At 38.8% G+C, this 14,321-nt stretch overlaps 4 protein-coding genes across 14 annotated transcripts in view; 3 read left to right on the top strand and 1 right to left on the bottom strand.

The window, feature by feature from the left end:
- The window catches only part of LOC105197514 (amphiphysin), a 41,601-nt gene extending 39,903 nt beyond the window's left edge, over positions 1–1,698 (top strand). For all 4 annotated transcript variants that reach the window (XM_011163933.3, XM_039446084.1, XM_011163931.3 and 1 more), the window contains one exon: positions 87–1,698. In XM_011163933.3, the coding sequence (XP_011162235.1) occupies positions 87–167 (81 nt within the window). In that variant the 3' untranslated portion in view covers positions 168–1,698. The remainder of the gene's footprint in view (positions 1–86) is intronic.
- LOC105197513 lies at positions 1,115–7,453 on the bottom strand. The gene is made up of 2 exons (XM_011163930.3): positions 5,182–7,453; positions 1,115–4,762 (listed from the first exon to the last, which is right to left on the bottom strand). The coding sequence occupies exon 2, from the start codon at positions 4,530–4,532 to the stop codon at positions 3,360–3,362; it is 1,173 nt and encodes a 390-aa protein (XP_011162232.1). The 5' UTR covers positions 4,533–4,762; positions 5,182–7,453; the 3' UTR covers positions 1,115–3,359.
- On the top strand, positions 7,453–8,145 carry LOC120356981 (GPI-anchored hemophore cfmA-like; the record flags this gene model as incomplete). Its single annotated transcript, XM_039446087.1, has 1 exon — positions 7,453–8,145. A coding segment is annotated over one exon (639 nt), but the record flags the coding sequence as incomplete, so codon positions are not given.
- LOC105197512 (guanine nucleotide-binding protein G(q) subunit alpha) overlaps positions 8,099–14,321 on the top strand; it is a 52,149-nt gene continuing 45,926 nt past the window's right edge. For 3 of the 8 annotated variants that reach the window (XR_003268273.2, XR_005574185.1, XM_039446086.1), the window contains exon 1: positions 8,100–8,612. Coding sequence is in view for 4 of the 8 variants with exons in the window: in XM_039446086.1 (XP_039302020.1) it covers positions 8,495–8,612 (118 nt within the window). In the remaining 4 variants the exon portion in view is untranslated. Of the gene's footprint in view, positions 8,613–14,321 lie in introns of all 8 variants that reach the window. The other 5 variants (XR_005574187.1, XM_026131214.2, XR_005574186.1 and 2 more) reach the window with 4 other exon arrangements.

The following is a 14,321-nucleotide window of genomic DNA, read 5'->3' as shown; positions in this document are numbered from 1 at the left end:
ATCCTTCGAATAAATAAGACTCGATGATGTATTACGATATCTAAACGCACACGTTTGACATTTCTTTTTATGGTGTTTCTTTACAGGAAGAAGGCTGGTTAATGGGTATGAAGGAAGGCACCAATGAGAAGGGTATGTTCCCGGCGAACTTCACGAAACCGCTGTGAGAGCTGTACTCGGTTCGCCATTTACACTCCAATGCTCATCAGAGACAGCATATTTTACTTTAAAGTAGTTAGAGAGTCGCGTAATTAAATGGGAAATAAGAACCGCGTGGTCATGCGAGAACAATATTACGCACGACGTATGTAAAGGTAAACGAAGAGAGAGAGAGAGAGAGAGAGAGAGAGAGAGAGAGAAAGAAAGAGAGCAGGCGATGGGAAAGATAATGAAGAGGAAGCGGGGAGAGAATTCGTAAGATGGTTTTGCTGGAGGGTACTGCGGAGAGAATCAATCACCCCAAAGTGCCTTTAACCCAGCCACTGTCTGTGCCAACATTCACTCTTATTCGTCAAAAAAAATATGGGATTGACCCTCTCATATCAAACGGATACACATCATGAATAATAATCAAACGAGATATTTAAGCAACTAAATAATATATTGTAACATGTACACGCAACAAGAAATACACGTCACACACGCGATACACAACGATATGCAATATTATATAATATAAAACGAAATCTATATATTAAATTAATATTATTTTATGAAATTGTACATAGATCTATATATACAATTTAAGAGTATTTTACGAGATAACTTTGTGGCCACTGAAAATTATTGCTAAGAGACGTACATCTTCAAGTTTAAGAACATGCGCGCGCCACTTGGGAAACCCTCTTTCCTCAACGGGTGGATGGGGCGACCATTTTTCAAGGTTCAATTATCTGTCTGCATTCGTAAAGTAAGGTTCTACATTATTTACTCGCCTACTGTTCGAGAGTCTAACGATTAGCTCTTATTACATAAAAATCTCGCCACGATTCACCTGCCAAATTTTTCAATGACGTAATAATAAATATTGAAAGATGATACGTGAAAGAAATATTATGATGTATAAATGAGAGGTGAAAGAGTATAGCTTCTGTGTATTTATGATTGATGATTCTTTTCTTGTTTCTCCGCCTTTTGGAGCACCGCGAATTTTGTCAGCGAAGTCTATTTATGAATTTTTTGTGCGCAGGTTTTATTCACTTGAATCCGCAAATCTCATGTACATGTATGTAGAAAATCGGATAGCGACGAGAGAGCGTTTATTATTATATTATTTTATTACTATTGTTATTATATATTGCTATGGTTATTATCGCTACCGTATCTATTCATGTCGTCAGGAAACGAATACATAACGATCCAACCCCGAAACTTTTGTAGACTCAATCAATACTCGTTAGATCTGCCGAAACAATCTTGTATTCGCATCTTGTGTAATAAATAGTGTTGTAATAATATATATATACACGTACATATTTATCACATCGTTAGCATTAAAAGAAAATATCAGCTTAGAGAGAAATTGTACGTCTTTATTTTATCATGCTGGTCCATAAAACTGTAAAAGTTCAAGTGCTCTTTTTGAAAAAGATTCACTTATTTCGAGGATTGATTTATTGTTATGCAATTAATTAACACGGATTATTAATAAGTTCTTCTTACTTAATTTCTCGAAAAAATAAACGCTTTTACTAATTATGCACTAAATATTTTTTTTATGATATAATAAACTTATTTACTGTACATCTGAAGGATATATATATATTATACAAAATAAAAGATTATACAAAAGTTATACAAGAGAAGACAAAGAAAAAAGAAAACATTGTTTTTATCGCAATTTCTAATTATCTATCATACATATATTAAAAGAATCATGAAATGATAACAAAATTTCGACGTAGACATTCCGTCTAAAGAAAAAAAGAACGTCGATATAACTATAATTTCAAATAGATGTGCCAATCATGGTGCCAATTACTTAGATATACACACATGTTGGAATAGGCAGTGAAACTTTCGTATTTGTATTCAATGCATGAAGATAATTTTCTTTTTCACTTTGTGCAAGTTTAGAAAATCTTAAAGAAATAAATGATATTTAGTATCGGTTTTGATAATTAAAATGTTTAAAAAGCTTAGAAAAGAAATGATTATTTTATTATCGAAACTTAAAAATACATAAACAAGATATATAACAAAGTAATGAAAATAAACATTTTTTATCATAGACATCAATTTTATTATTTATCGTCTCAGATACAGAAAAAAATCTTTTTAACATTCAGATTGATAACTACGAAATGCATAAAGCAATAATGCATTTAACAAAAAAAAATATTTTGTCAAAAACTTCTAATAGCGTATATGGATCATACGAGTCCATTTTTAACTTCTCCCTTCAATATTTGAAAAATAATTAAAATTCTGCTATTATCCACTTAAAAAAAAAACTCGTTTATATATAGACATGAATGATCCATGTGTTATTTAAAGATTAATATTTTATATATTAACATACACAGTTAGGAAGACAAAAATAGATAGTTAATAAGGCAAAAGTAAAAGCTAAAGTATTGTCTACAATGGAAATAAAGGTTCATTATAATGGACACGTAACTGATCATTTTTCTTCTATTTCATATCTTCAATCATTCTTTTAACATTTATTCATTATCAAAGAGTATTGATGATGCAAAATTATAACATATTGATTACCATAAGTTGCTTCACTTTTACAAAGTTTATACCATACCTCTAGAAAAAGCTGGAATTTTACAAACAAAACAGACAGTGAAAATATAAAATTGGTCTAAATAAGAAATGGTTGCGAGCGCGACATTCTTTAAACACACTTTCTTAAAACTTTAATTTATTAACAGCTTGGACAGTATTCTAAAAGTCTGTCGATACTATGAGCTTTGTGAAGCCTTATATGCTAAACTTAATCCTCTCGCTAAACAAATAGTATTATTAATAGTTTTGTGACATATATTTTTATAGATACCTAGAGAAACAATATATGTGAAATATAAGAAAGCGATAGGACGTGATACATTTTTTTTCAAACTTAATGAGAGTTTTCTTCAGAATGATTCATAAAATTATTTTTTCGCCTACATATTTTTTCACATAATTTTCTTTATAATAATCTCCCTAAACTGACATTCTGTGAATAGGATTTTATTGTAAACTTCATTGTAATCTTGTAATACAGTACATCTTTTATCATTAATAGTGTAATTTGATCTGTGAAAAAATATTGCTCGCCAGATCTTCCTTTTGAAGTTCTGCCATTTTATCAGCATGAAATTGAAACCTACTAAGTTTATTATGATTATGGTTGTAATGAGACCTCCCTAAGATTTTTCTTCTTCCTTCTGAGATTGATTTAGAATCTGTTGACTGCAGCTTGAATTACTTGTAAAATTATTGTATCTCATTTTCTTTATGACCATCGTTCTAAATCGATTTCCTTGTTGTGAATAGGAGTTGTAATCTTTATTGTAATGTTGTACTTCAGTACGTCTTTCATTTCTATATGTAATGTAATCTTCAGGTGGGTCATCGATGCACGCCCAAATTGATGCATCCTCACTACTTGTTTTCCATAGTTGTGGAGTAAACATGATAGATGCACCCACTACAGTTCGTTTTTCATTATTGCAGCTAGTGACGATTAAATTGCCACGCTTCTCCAATATTCCTGAATCGATAAGTTCCGAGTTCTTCTGGATAGTTGCTTGTATAATTGATCCAAGTTGAGTCAGAGTTTTAAAGTTAACTGTCTCTACTGTGAAGGTCTTTGTCTGAGCAAAAAAATTTGATACTTGAGATAACAATTGCATGTTGATTCCTGTACCAGCAGGGAATTCTGGAAAGTTTTCAGCAGTAATGTTGCAAATAGAAGCAAGATTCTTCGCTTCTGGATGACGTTGACCCAATGGAAAATATCCAAGTAGGTTTTCATTTGGAGAGATATCTTCTGTACTTAGAGCAGAAATATATCGTCCTGGAGCTGCTTCACTAACAGATTTCCTAACAGCTTCAGATAATACACCGAGACAGGGAATTTCTTCATACAAATTGTGTGTATCTTCATTAATAGGCCCATAATATCCCCCATGAGAATCAATCTTCTCAGTGGGTAGTTTTGGAAAGCTTGGGTATAAATACTTTTCAGATGAAATTTGAACAGACCCTAGCACTTTTAATTGCATAAACAATGGTTCAGGAATTGCAAATTCCTTTTGTTCCAACAGAAGCAATAAATGCTTTTCAAAGAATGTAGTACTCTGAAAAAGCTTAGGTTTTAATGATACAATCCTAAACCAGACCATTGCAGTGCAATAATAATCTATGTATTCAGGCAGAATAATCTTTTCTATTGATTGGTCGTCAGACAATAATTCTTCATACATTAAATGAGAAATGTCAATAATCGATGGGGTGGAAGGAGTAATAATCTGTATTTTCATCCCCCATGAAAAAATAGGATTGCTTGCTGGATCTTCCTTTAGAAGTTCTGCCATTTTATCTGCATGAAATTAAACCTTAGTAAGTTTATTATTATTGTGATTGGGATTTTTCTAATTGTATTTCTCTTCTTTCTCCTGAATTGAAATCTGTTGACTTAAATTACTTCTTAAGCCATAAGTTGATCAATTGTATAACAGCATTTGAATTTTTTATTAATAGACTTTCCACAATATACTTTTCTAGGACTTCTGTCTTTTCCTTCTGTCAGAACCTTTCTAGGATTCTGTAAAAAGAAGAAATTTGAAATCTCGATAAAACTTAAATAACAAATGAGAGATTATTATTTAATTATATTCGTACGGAAAGTGCAATAAACCTATTTTTTCATTTATATCCGATTTTCTCACACCTTCTAATAGCTATCATCCAGATAAAGATACTCGTAAATTAATTAAAAATTTGTTTTCATCATTGAAGTTACATATTTAATGGATAGGTATTTTTCATGCTGCTAATTTTTGAAACACAAAATGTACTAGTATTTTAATAGAAATTATCATATTTTCTGCAAGATATCTTATGGATAAAGTTATATAAAAATGAAGAAATTGGGCAAAACTCGCCAAGAATAAACAAAAGAGAAACGCAATAAATCGTCAGTATAACAATTCAAATATTCTCAAACAATCTAGGATCGCCTACCTTGTTTGTGTATCTTCTCTCACATTAGATCAATGTTATCACTTCTTGTTTTTTTGGTACCCATTCCCTGGATTGGATAGGCGAGAATGATACGGCCAGTAAACACAATCAGTTTTAGAAATCAAAGCACGAAGGACGACGGTTATCCTGGTAGGCCGACTGTGATGCAATCGACGATTAAAACGAAACAATAACGGGCGAACAGGTCCGAACACGTAGGACGTAGGCGGCCCCAAATGGACTTTCAATGTTATCACACTTGCAGCAACGTGTAAGCTGTATGGCTGTATTAACCGCTGTTTCGCGCGATGCTCTTCTTTTTGAATTCTCCTCCCATCGTCGCGCCACCATAGTGATCGCCGTTGCGACTGTGGCGCTATCACGCTTAGTCGATAAGGCGGATTGCGTGATTACCTGCGCGCTTGCAGCGCCGCGCCATTACATTCTCCGTGCCTCCTCCCCTGCGGGTGGCGGCCGCGCCTCCTCCTACTCGCCGATTTTAATCTTGTTAGCGGACACGTGCGCGCCCCCCGCGCCCTACGGTGCTGGTGATACGCAGGCAGCCAGCCACGAGCGAAACGAGAGAGAGAGCTGGCCGTGGGTGCCGTGTCGCGGGGCTTCGCCAATCTGGTTTGGTCTAACAGGATTCGCGGCTCGCGCGACGCTTCATAAAAGCTGCGCGCCGGACGGGCGCGGCGCGTGTCGCAAGGAGTTGCTCCGTTCGAGAGGTGTGGGCGCTCGTGCAGCCAGCAGCAGCAGCAGCCGCCAACAGCAGGAGCAGAGCAGCAGTAGCAGTGTCAGTGATATAGACAGAGAGAGAAAGAGAGTTTGATATATAGGTGAAGAGAGAGAGAAAGAGAGAGAGAGAAAGAGGACAGAACGACGAAGCATCGCGGTGAAATCGTCTGTCTCTCTCCCTCGCGGCGATTCGACACGTCGTCGTTGTCGTCGTCGTTAACGTGACCACGCGTATCGTCGTATGCCGCGCTCGTCTCGTGCCGTGTTTTCGTGTCATTCGGTGCATCGGAGCAACAACAGTACCATCGACACCATCAACAGGAGCAGCGGCGGCGGCGATAACAGTAGCGACAGTAACAGCAATTTTTCGCGTGTGCTCACGGAGACAGCGCGACAGAGGGAAAATCGGGCCCGTCGCCGCGCGAGCAAGACAGAGGGAGCGAGTGAGCGAGCGAGCGAGAGGGCAGGAGGGAGCACGGCGAGAACGCGCGAGGAGTAAGCGAGCGAGCGAGCGAGGAAGGGAGACGGAGCGCCGGTGGGTTACCACACCCAACACCGCGCGAGCCGGGGAGCTGATCGTCGTCGCCGCCGTCGTCGTCGTCGTCGTCGCCGTCGAACATCGTCGCCGCTACGTCGCTCTCTGGTAAGAGCTGCTCTCTTTGGCCGCGCCGTACGTCTAGTACTACGCGGGTGAACACGCGCGACCGACCGACCGACCGACCGACCGACCGACCATCCAAGACTCCGGGACGCATCCGGGCGGTGTCATCGCCGCCGGTGGTTCCATCCGTGCGCGCCGGGATAAGAACAGAGCGACACGGATAATAACCAAAGAGAGGGAGAGAGAGAGAGAGAGAGAGAGAGAGTGAGAAAGTGCGAGGAAGTGCAAAGAGGGAGTGAAGAAGTGCGCGCGGAGTGAAAAAGAGAGAGGGAGAGACGGAAGGAGGAAAGGAGCGAGTGAGAAAGGGACAGAGAGACGGACCTCGCCCTCTGCTACGAGGGAACGTCCGTCGTCGAGAGAGGTTACAGTGACGACGTCGCACCCGTGGGAAAGGCGAAACGTGTGCACCCCGGTGGCGGCTACATGTATGCTGCTGCTGTTACGTGCGTGCGTGCGTGCGTGCGTGCATAATAGGGAGCGAGAAGGAGTATAACGGTACACAGAAATAGGTATATATAAACGCGCACACACGACAAGATTCGCGTAGTGCGCCTCGGCGAACCTCTCTCGCGCACTCCGAGTGCTCGGGGCGAGAAACGTGCGGTATACGCGAGCGCAATACGGGGGAGAGAGAGAAAGGAGGAAGAAGAGGAGGAAGAAGAAGAAGAAGAAGAAGCAGCAGCAGCGAACGGACGGACGGACGGAGCGGAGTACGACGAGTAAGGTAGTCGTGGTAGTCGGTGGACGACAGAGGCAGCGCGCGCGAGGGCTGCTCGCGTGTGCGTGCGTGTAGACGCGCGTTGATGCGTCGCTGGCGTCGTCGAGCCCCGCCGACAGGAGCAGCGGCGCTGCGTAGACGCCGCCGTCGTTAAAGGGGAAACACGGGTGCGCCGCCGGGGACGTTCCCCCGTGGTCGTCGTCGTATTCGCCGTATTCACCGTCGCCGTCGCCGTCGTCGCCGTCGTCGTGGTGACCGTCGTTGTCATCGTCGTGCCGGTGCTGGAAGTGGTGCCGCTGCCGCCGCTGGTGGTGTAGGTGGTGGTAGTGGTGGTGGTGGTGGTGGTGGTGGTGGCAGTGGTGGTGGTGAGTTGCCGCGAGTAAGTGAAACACCACCGTCGTCGTCGTCGTCGTCGTCGCCGCTGCCTGCTGCCGTCGACGTGACCGTCGCCGCCGTCGTCGTCGTCGTCGCCGTCGTCGTCGCCGTCGCCGTCGCCGTCGTCGTCGCCGCCGCCGTCGCCGGTGGTGGTGGTAGTAGTAGTAGTAGTAATAGTAGTAGTGGTGGTAGTAGTGCCGGTGCCGGTGCCGTTGCCGGTGGTGTCCGTAGTAATAGTAGTAGTAGTAATAACGACGGTAGTGGGAGGCAGCCAGAAGTGAGAGGCACCACCGGGACGAGAAAGACGGAGGAGAGAGAAGGAAGACGGGACCACGAGGACGGCGACGAGGCGTCATTGTCGTCCGTCGCCGCCGTCGTCGCCGCCGCCGTCGCCGCCGCCACCGCGGTGGGGAGATAATACATCGCCTCCCTCCTCCCGTCGCCAGGACGATCGTCGACTTGAATCTTAACACGTTCGTCGGGATCGCCGCATCATCGGCCGCGTGCGCGAAACTGAGAAAGGGAAGGAGACAGAGAGGAGCAGCAGCCACAACGAAAGTCACCGCCGGTCGACAAGCAGTGCTCGCTGTCACTGCGAATCGTTCGTACATCCTCCTCTGTTCCTTCCTCCTCCTCCTCCTCCTCCTCCTCCTTTTCCTATTCCTCCTCCCCTTCCTTCGTTCACGACTTCTCCGATATTCCTGCCTCTTCGTCACCTTCTTTTTCTCTTCTTCCATCTCCACCTCCTTCTCCTCCCCCTCTTCCTCCTTCTTCGTCATCATCACCTCCTCCGTCAAAGGAGGATTCCGCTATTCTGAGCCATGGCGTGCTGCCTGTCAGAAGAGGCGAAGGAACAGAAACGCATCAACCAGGAAATCGAACGACAACTTCGAAGGGACAAACGGGATGCTAGGCGGGAACTCAAGCTGCTCCTACTCGGTGAGTTTTCGTCATTCTTCGCAAAAAGGAGATGCATCGGGCGCCGGATAAAACTTGGCGGCCGAGCGCTATAAAAATCGCTCGCTTTCGTCCGCCCTATCATTTTCTTTTTTTTCCTCTCTCCCCACCGATGAAAACGGGGTCGAATCGACGTACAGTAGCAAATTACTCCAAAAATAGCGAATATTGTAACCCGGCGTTGCGAGACGCACGGGTCACACTTGCTTAAACTTCTGTATATACCGTCGCGTTTGTCGGGGAAGGTAAACGAGTAATTTGCTACTCGACTTGCTTCCCTGGGTTCGCGATGGAAACCCGGCATTAAGTCGGGGAATATACGAAGCCGGTAAAAGCGGGCCGGCCGAGTGGCAAGTCGCTCCGCTCTTCCCTCCCATAGAGGAAATTAATGAAAGACGATAACGCTGCGTAAACAACCCGGCAGGGAGATCAGCAACGCGAGAGGCGCGAGTTGTCTACTCACTGTTATTTTCATCAGGATAGACGTAGGTGTAGTCCGCCCTGCCCCCTCCCCTCTTCTTCTTTTTTCGTACGGGAAATTGTTCGTTTCAAGACCACCCTTTGAAAGACGTAATCCGTTTTATCTATCACCATATTACGGCAACTTAAATCTTGGTTGGAATGCTGACTCAAACTTAGGGAGGGAAGTGGTAAGGTAGCCGAGGATGGTTAAGGAACAGGTGGGCGAATAATGGGTGCTACCTAACTTGCCGCCTCTTCCACTGGCTTCATGTATAAATCTATTACCATTATCGTTGAATCTGCGTAGATCAAAAGTTCCATAAGGCGAAATGACGATGTGCAACATAGATTTTTTTATCTCCTCTCTCTCTCTCTCTCTCTTTGTGAGACAAAGTAACTATGGTATATACACGGTATCCAACGAAAACTTATAATTTATCAAGTTCTATTTACTATATTTAAAGAAAATAAAACTGCACCAATAAAAATTTTATACTGTCTGCTACTATAAAAAAAAATAGAAATACGGAATATTAATTTTCTTATATTTGAAAAAAAAAAAATCCTTACATTTTTATCGTATGTTAAAAATGGTGGGCTTTACGGCCACTCATAGATAGCAATTAAATTGGGCAAAAAATACGAGAGTTAAGCACTTTTATTTTTGTATACTCCATCCTTTATTATCTCTCTTACATTTATGTATTAATAAACCTTTTACACTTTTTACAGAGAGAGAGAGAGAGAGTAATCATTTTATCTAAATTGTAACATTGCTGTGCTACTCATACAGAGAGAGAGAGAGAGAGTAATCATTTTATCTAAATTGTAACATTGCTGTGCTACTCATACACTAAAAAGAATTTTTTTTACGTTTGAGTAAATGTATTTATATTTATTTTAACGTTCTTGATTTAAAAAAATATTTTTTAAGTTTAAAAATAAATTATTTTAGACTAGCTAATATTTATTTAAATTAAGGAAATGATGTTAAGATAAATATATTTATTTCAACATAAAAAAAAAATTTTTTTTATGTAATGATTGACAAGTTGATTCAACTCACGATGTTTCATAATATTAAAATTAAAAAACTAAAATTACAACACAATATTAGTACAACATAATAAAAGCATAACAGAATGGTTGCAAGCAAGTTATCTCCATTCCTTCTATTTTTGACTTTTGCAACGTAAATCGCGGAGTTATCCTAATTAGCTGTTAATATTTTGTTAAATTTGTAGTGTCAAATTATACTTACAATCAGATTGAGTTATTTTCAATCATTTCTATAGATCGCCATTATTCCTCAATATATCATTAATTGAACTAAAATAATGATGTTAAACAATTTAATTATAAAAATGTTAAATTTAACTCTAATTTATTATTTAGTAGATGCATATATTGGTACCGGCGCTATTTACTTTGAAATTAAGTAATTTGACCACACAAATGAATTGATTAGATGAGGTTGTTCTTTTAACTATATACTTTGTGTGTTAAAATAATAAATTATAACACACAGAAGTAAAAAATTATAAAACGTTATTTAACTCAAGGAATTGATTTAAATTTGTTTCTTTAATATTTAACACTGGATTAACACTGGAGGGGGGGAGGATACTGAATTTCTGCTTAGTGATGCTCCGAATAATTAACTTTCGAATTGGACTGTTGTTATTATATATGTAACACTATAGAAATAGTCGGCTACGTGTTCAATTGAAATAACCGCGACATTAATCACAAAACGCCTTTAAATAATACAAGTCGACAGCGATTCGCGAAATTATCGAGATACGATGAAAATTCGTTACACAGACGTCGTAAGGTCGTTGAAGCACGACTGTTAATTCTGCCGTCCGTGAGAATGACGATTATTAATTTTGTCATTGGCCGTCGCGAGATTACACTGATTGACCCCTATGTGCTCTCCTTTAGAAAGAGTCACTCATTCGTTTCATTCATGCGCGCCTCTCACGAGCGGTCGCGGCCGTGTGCCGTCGACTCCGACTCCGACACCGACACTGACGCCGACGCCGACGCCGACGCTGACGCTGACGCCGACGCCGACGCCGACGCCGACGCCGACGCCGACGCCGACGTCGCCCGGGAGGCGACGTCCGCGCGTCACGTACGTTTTCTCGTCCTGTGCACGAGGTCGATCGGCGCGACCGGCGTGCGCTTGACAGTTCCTTTCTTTTTCAACCGGTCGCCGCTCCGCAGCGATACCGGAACTGCCTATATAACACCGTGTCTCCGAGCGTTACCGTAATCGCGTCGCCCTGAGACGCGAGATCTTTCTTGATGAGAATTTCGTTACTTTTCGGCGCGATGATATCTCGATGTAATTAATTTTAAACAGACAGCGCGTAGATCGAGCTTGTTATTCGAAGAATTCACGTAAACATGAAGACATTTAAAATGCAAATCGTGAGAAGTTTATACAACCTAGAGTAGAAGATTTTAAATGTCCTCATTAATCGTCAACTATATTAAGATGATCATATTGAGGATATAGGAAATATAGGAAAAGGTTACCTCTATGAAGCTAGCAAAACCAAATCGGCAGAATCAAATAAAACTTAGTGGAATATTTAGTACTTATTTTGTACTAATTTGTACCATAAAAAATAATTTTGTACCCCATGCCGTTTCGAAAAAACTCGTGGTCTTGCTAGGTTCATATTAAGCCAGCAGGACAAAAAAAAATTTTTTTTAAATAAAAATAAAGTAGATATAATTAGTACTGATTTTGTACTAATTTGTACCACTTCAAATAAATTAATAATATAAGTTTAATTAATATAATCAGCTTCAAAACAATTTACACTTCTATATTCTAGACCAGCTCCAAGAATAAAGTACTCTTTTCCCTCAGTAGAATCGAACGACACTACTTTTACTCGATGAGTAATAATTTGTACCCTTGCCATTTTTCTCAAAACCATCCCTGAATCTTGATGACCTCTAGAATAAAGTACTCTCTTTCCTTAGCAGAATCAAACGACACTATTTTTTCTTGATGCTTGATAATTTGTACTACCAAAATGTGCAATTTAAGAATTTGTACCCTTGCCATTTTTCTCAAAATCACCCTTAATACTTGATGACCTCAAAACTAAAGTATTTTTTTCTCTTAACAGAATCAAACGACACTATATTTCCTTGATGCATAATAATTTACACAAAATATGATTTATCGAAATTTGAAGTTTGAGAGTTTATATATTATAAAATTTATATACATTTTTGCCGTTTAAATATGTAAGCTGTTTTTTCTCTCTCTCTCTTTCAGTACTATTTTTTCTAATGGCACAGAGTATAAAATTATTTTTACTGGTATAAACTATATATTTATTTTTGAGGTTCTCAAGTGTTTGAGGTAGTTTTGAGAAAATGGCAGGGGTACAAATTTTTAAATTGCACATTTTGGTAGTATAAATTATCAAGCATTGAGCAAAAATAGTGTCGTTCGATTCTGCTAAGGGAAAAGAGTACTTTACTCTAGACGTCATCAAGTGTTAAGGGTGATTTTGAGAAAAATGGCAAGGGTACAAATTCGTAAATTGCACATTTTGGTAGTATAAATTATTACTCATTGAGTAAAAGTAGTGTCGTTCGATTCTACTGAGGGAAAAGAGTACTTTATTCTTGGAACTGGTCTAGAATATAGAAGTGTAAATTGTTTTGAAGCTGATTATATTAATTAAACTTATATTATTAATTTATTTAGAGTGGTACAAATTAGTACAAAATCAGTACTAATTATATCTACTTTATTTTTATTTAAAAAAAATTTATTTTTTTGGTCCTGCTAGCTTCATATGAACCTAGCAGGACCACGAGTTTCTTCGAAACGGCATGGGATACAAAATTATTTTTTATGGTACAAATTAGTACAAAATAAGTACTAAATATTCCACTAAGTTTTATTTGATTCTGCCGATTTGGTTTTGCTAGCTTCATAGAGGTGAAAAGGTTACCAAAATCACATCACTTTTCACATATTTTCATATAAAGGTTTGCAACTCAGAATGAAGAATGTTTTTTAAGTTTTTTTCACATCATGTACATTTTCCCTTTCTTATATAATTTTGTTATTATTTTTGTATTATAATTTTTTTAATAAGCAATTCTAATAAGTTTGCAAATGGTGCGAATCAGAAAATCCGTTTGCTAAACAGGTTGCAAAATTATAGTCGTTCTCTATTGTTCACAAAGTTCCAGGGGTCGGTCGGTTGTATTTAAAACAACATTATTTAAAGTATACATTTAAAATAAAATAAAATAGTTTTTAATATTACTTTAAATAACTTCTTATAACCTATTTCCTACTTTCCTTCTTTCCTACTTTAAATATGAAGGAAGAAAAAGTTATTTAATTCTAAATAAATATTTTAAATAAGTGTTCACTGCTGATTAATTTCGATTGGATTTGGTTTTCTTTATTGAAATCAAAAAACAAAAATCATTGTTGTAAACAGAAGTCGGTCGTATTAAAATAACATTATTTAAAATATGTATTTAAAATAAAATAAAATAATTATTTAGTATTTATTATATTAAACAACCTCTTATAACCTATTTCTTATTTTATATTTTTAATAAGTTTCTGAAATCTATTTTATATTTTTTATTTTAAATAAATAAGTGGTATATCAGTTACCGATCTCTGCGAAGTCTACACTTGCTTGTTCAATCCCATGTAAAACTTCATCACTGACAATATCACAAAAATGTATTTTTTGAGAGAAATTTCCTTTCTTCTTCATTCAATCTTATTTTACAGTCTTCAGATTCTTTGAGAGTACGAGACTGAATGATTTTGAATATCGCTTTCCGTATTATCTTCTTACTATTTTTCCGTTCACTGCGAGGGGGAAACCGCTGAGGGCAGTAGGTGTACAGATTTTAGCGAGGAGGAAACCGCTGAGGGCTGTGAAAAAATCGTTTATATCATAATAACTAAAATTGCGATTTAAGCAACGTCAATTTAGAAGACTAAGCTCCAATGAAACTTCGTTTATCTAATCCAAAATACAAATAAGAATGAAAAGAAAACTTTAATCTTATTAATCTAATAATATTATAATCATTACAAATTATCAAAATCTTATGTATCTTATCTATTCTGCAGTTCAGCTATAAAATGTGTCGAAAAATAATGTCACGATTTTTCTACGAACGTAAAAAACAAAATTCCTACTGTATCCAATCTCGAGT

This window comes from Solenopsis invicta, chromosome 2, assembly GCF_016802725.1.
Source record: "Solenopsis invicta isolate M01_SB chromosome 2, UNIL_Sinv_3.0, whole genome shotgun sequence".
NCBI lineage: Eukaryota > Metazoa > Arthropoda > Insecta > Hymenoptera > Formicidae > Solenopsis > Solenopsis invicta.
This window is presented reverse-complemented; position numbering and strand designations above follow the sequence as displayed.

What these genes read in the sequence shown, in the direction of transcription:
- LOC105197513 (XM_011163930.3), bottom strand. Translation starts at nt 4,532, where the DNA reads ATGGCAGAACTTCTAAAGGAAGATCCAGCAAGCAATCCTATTTTTTCA.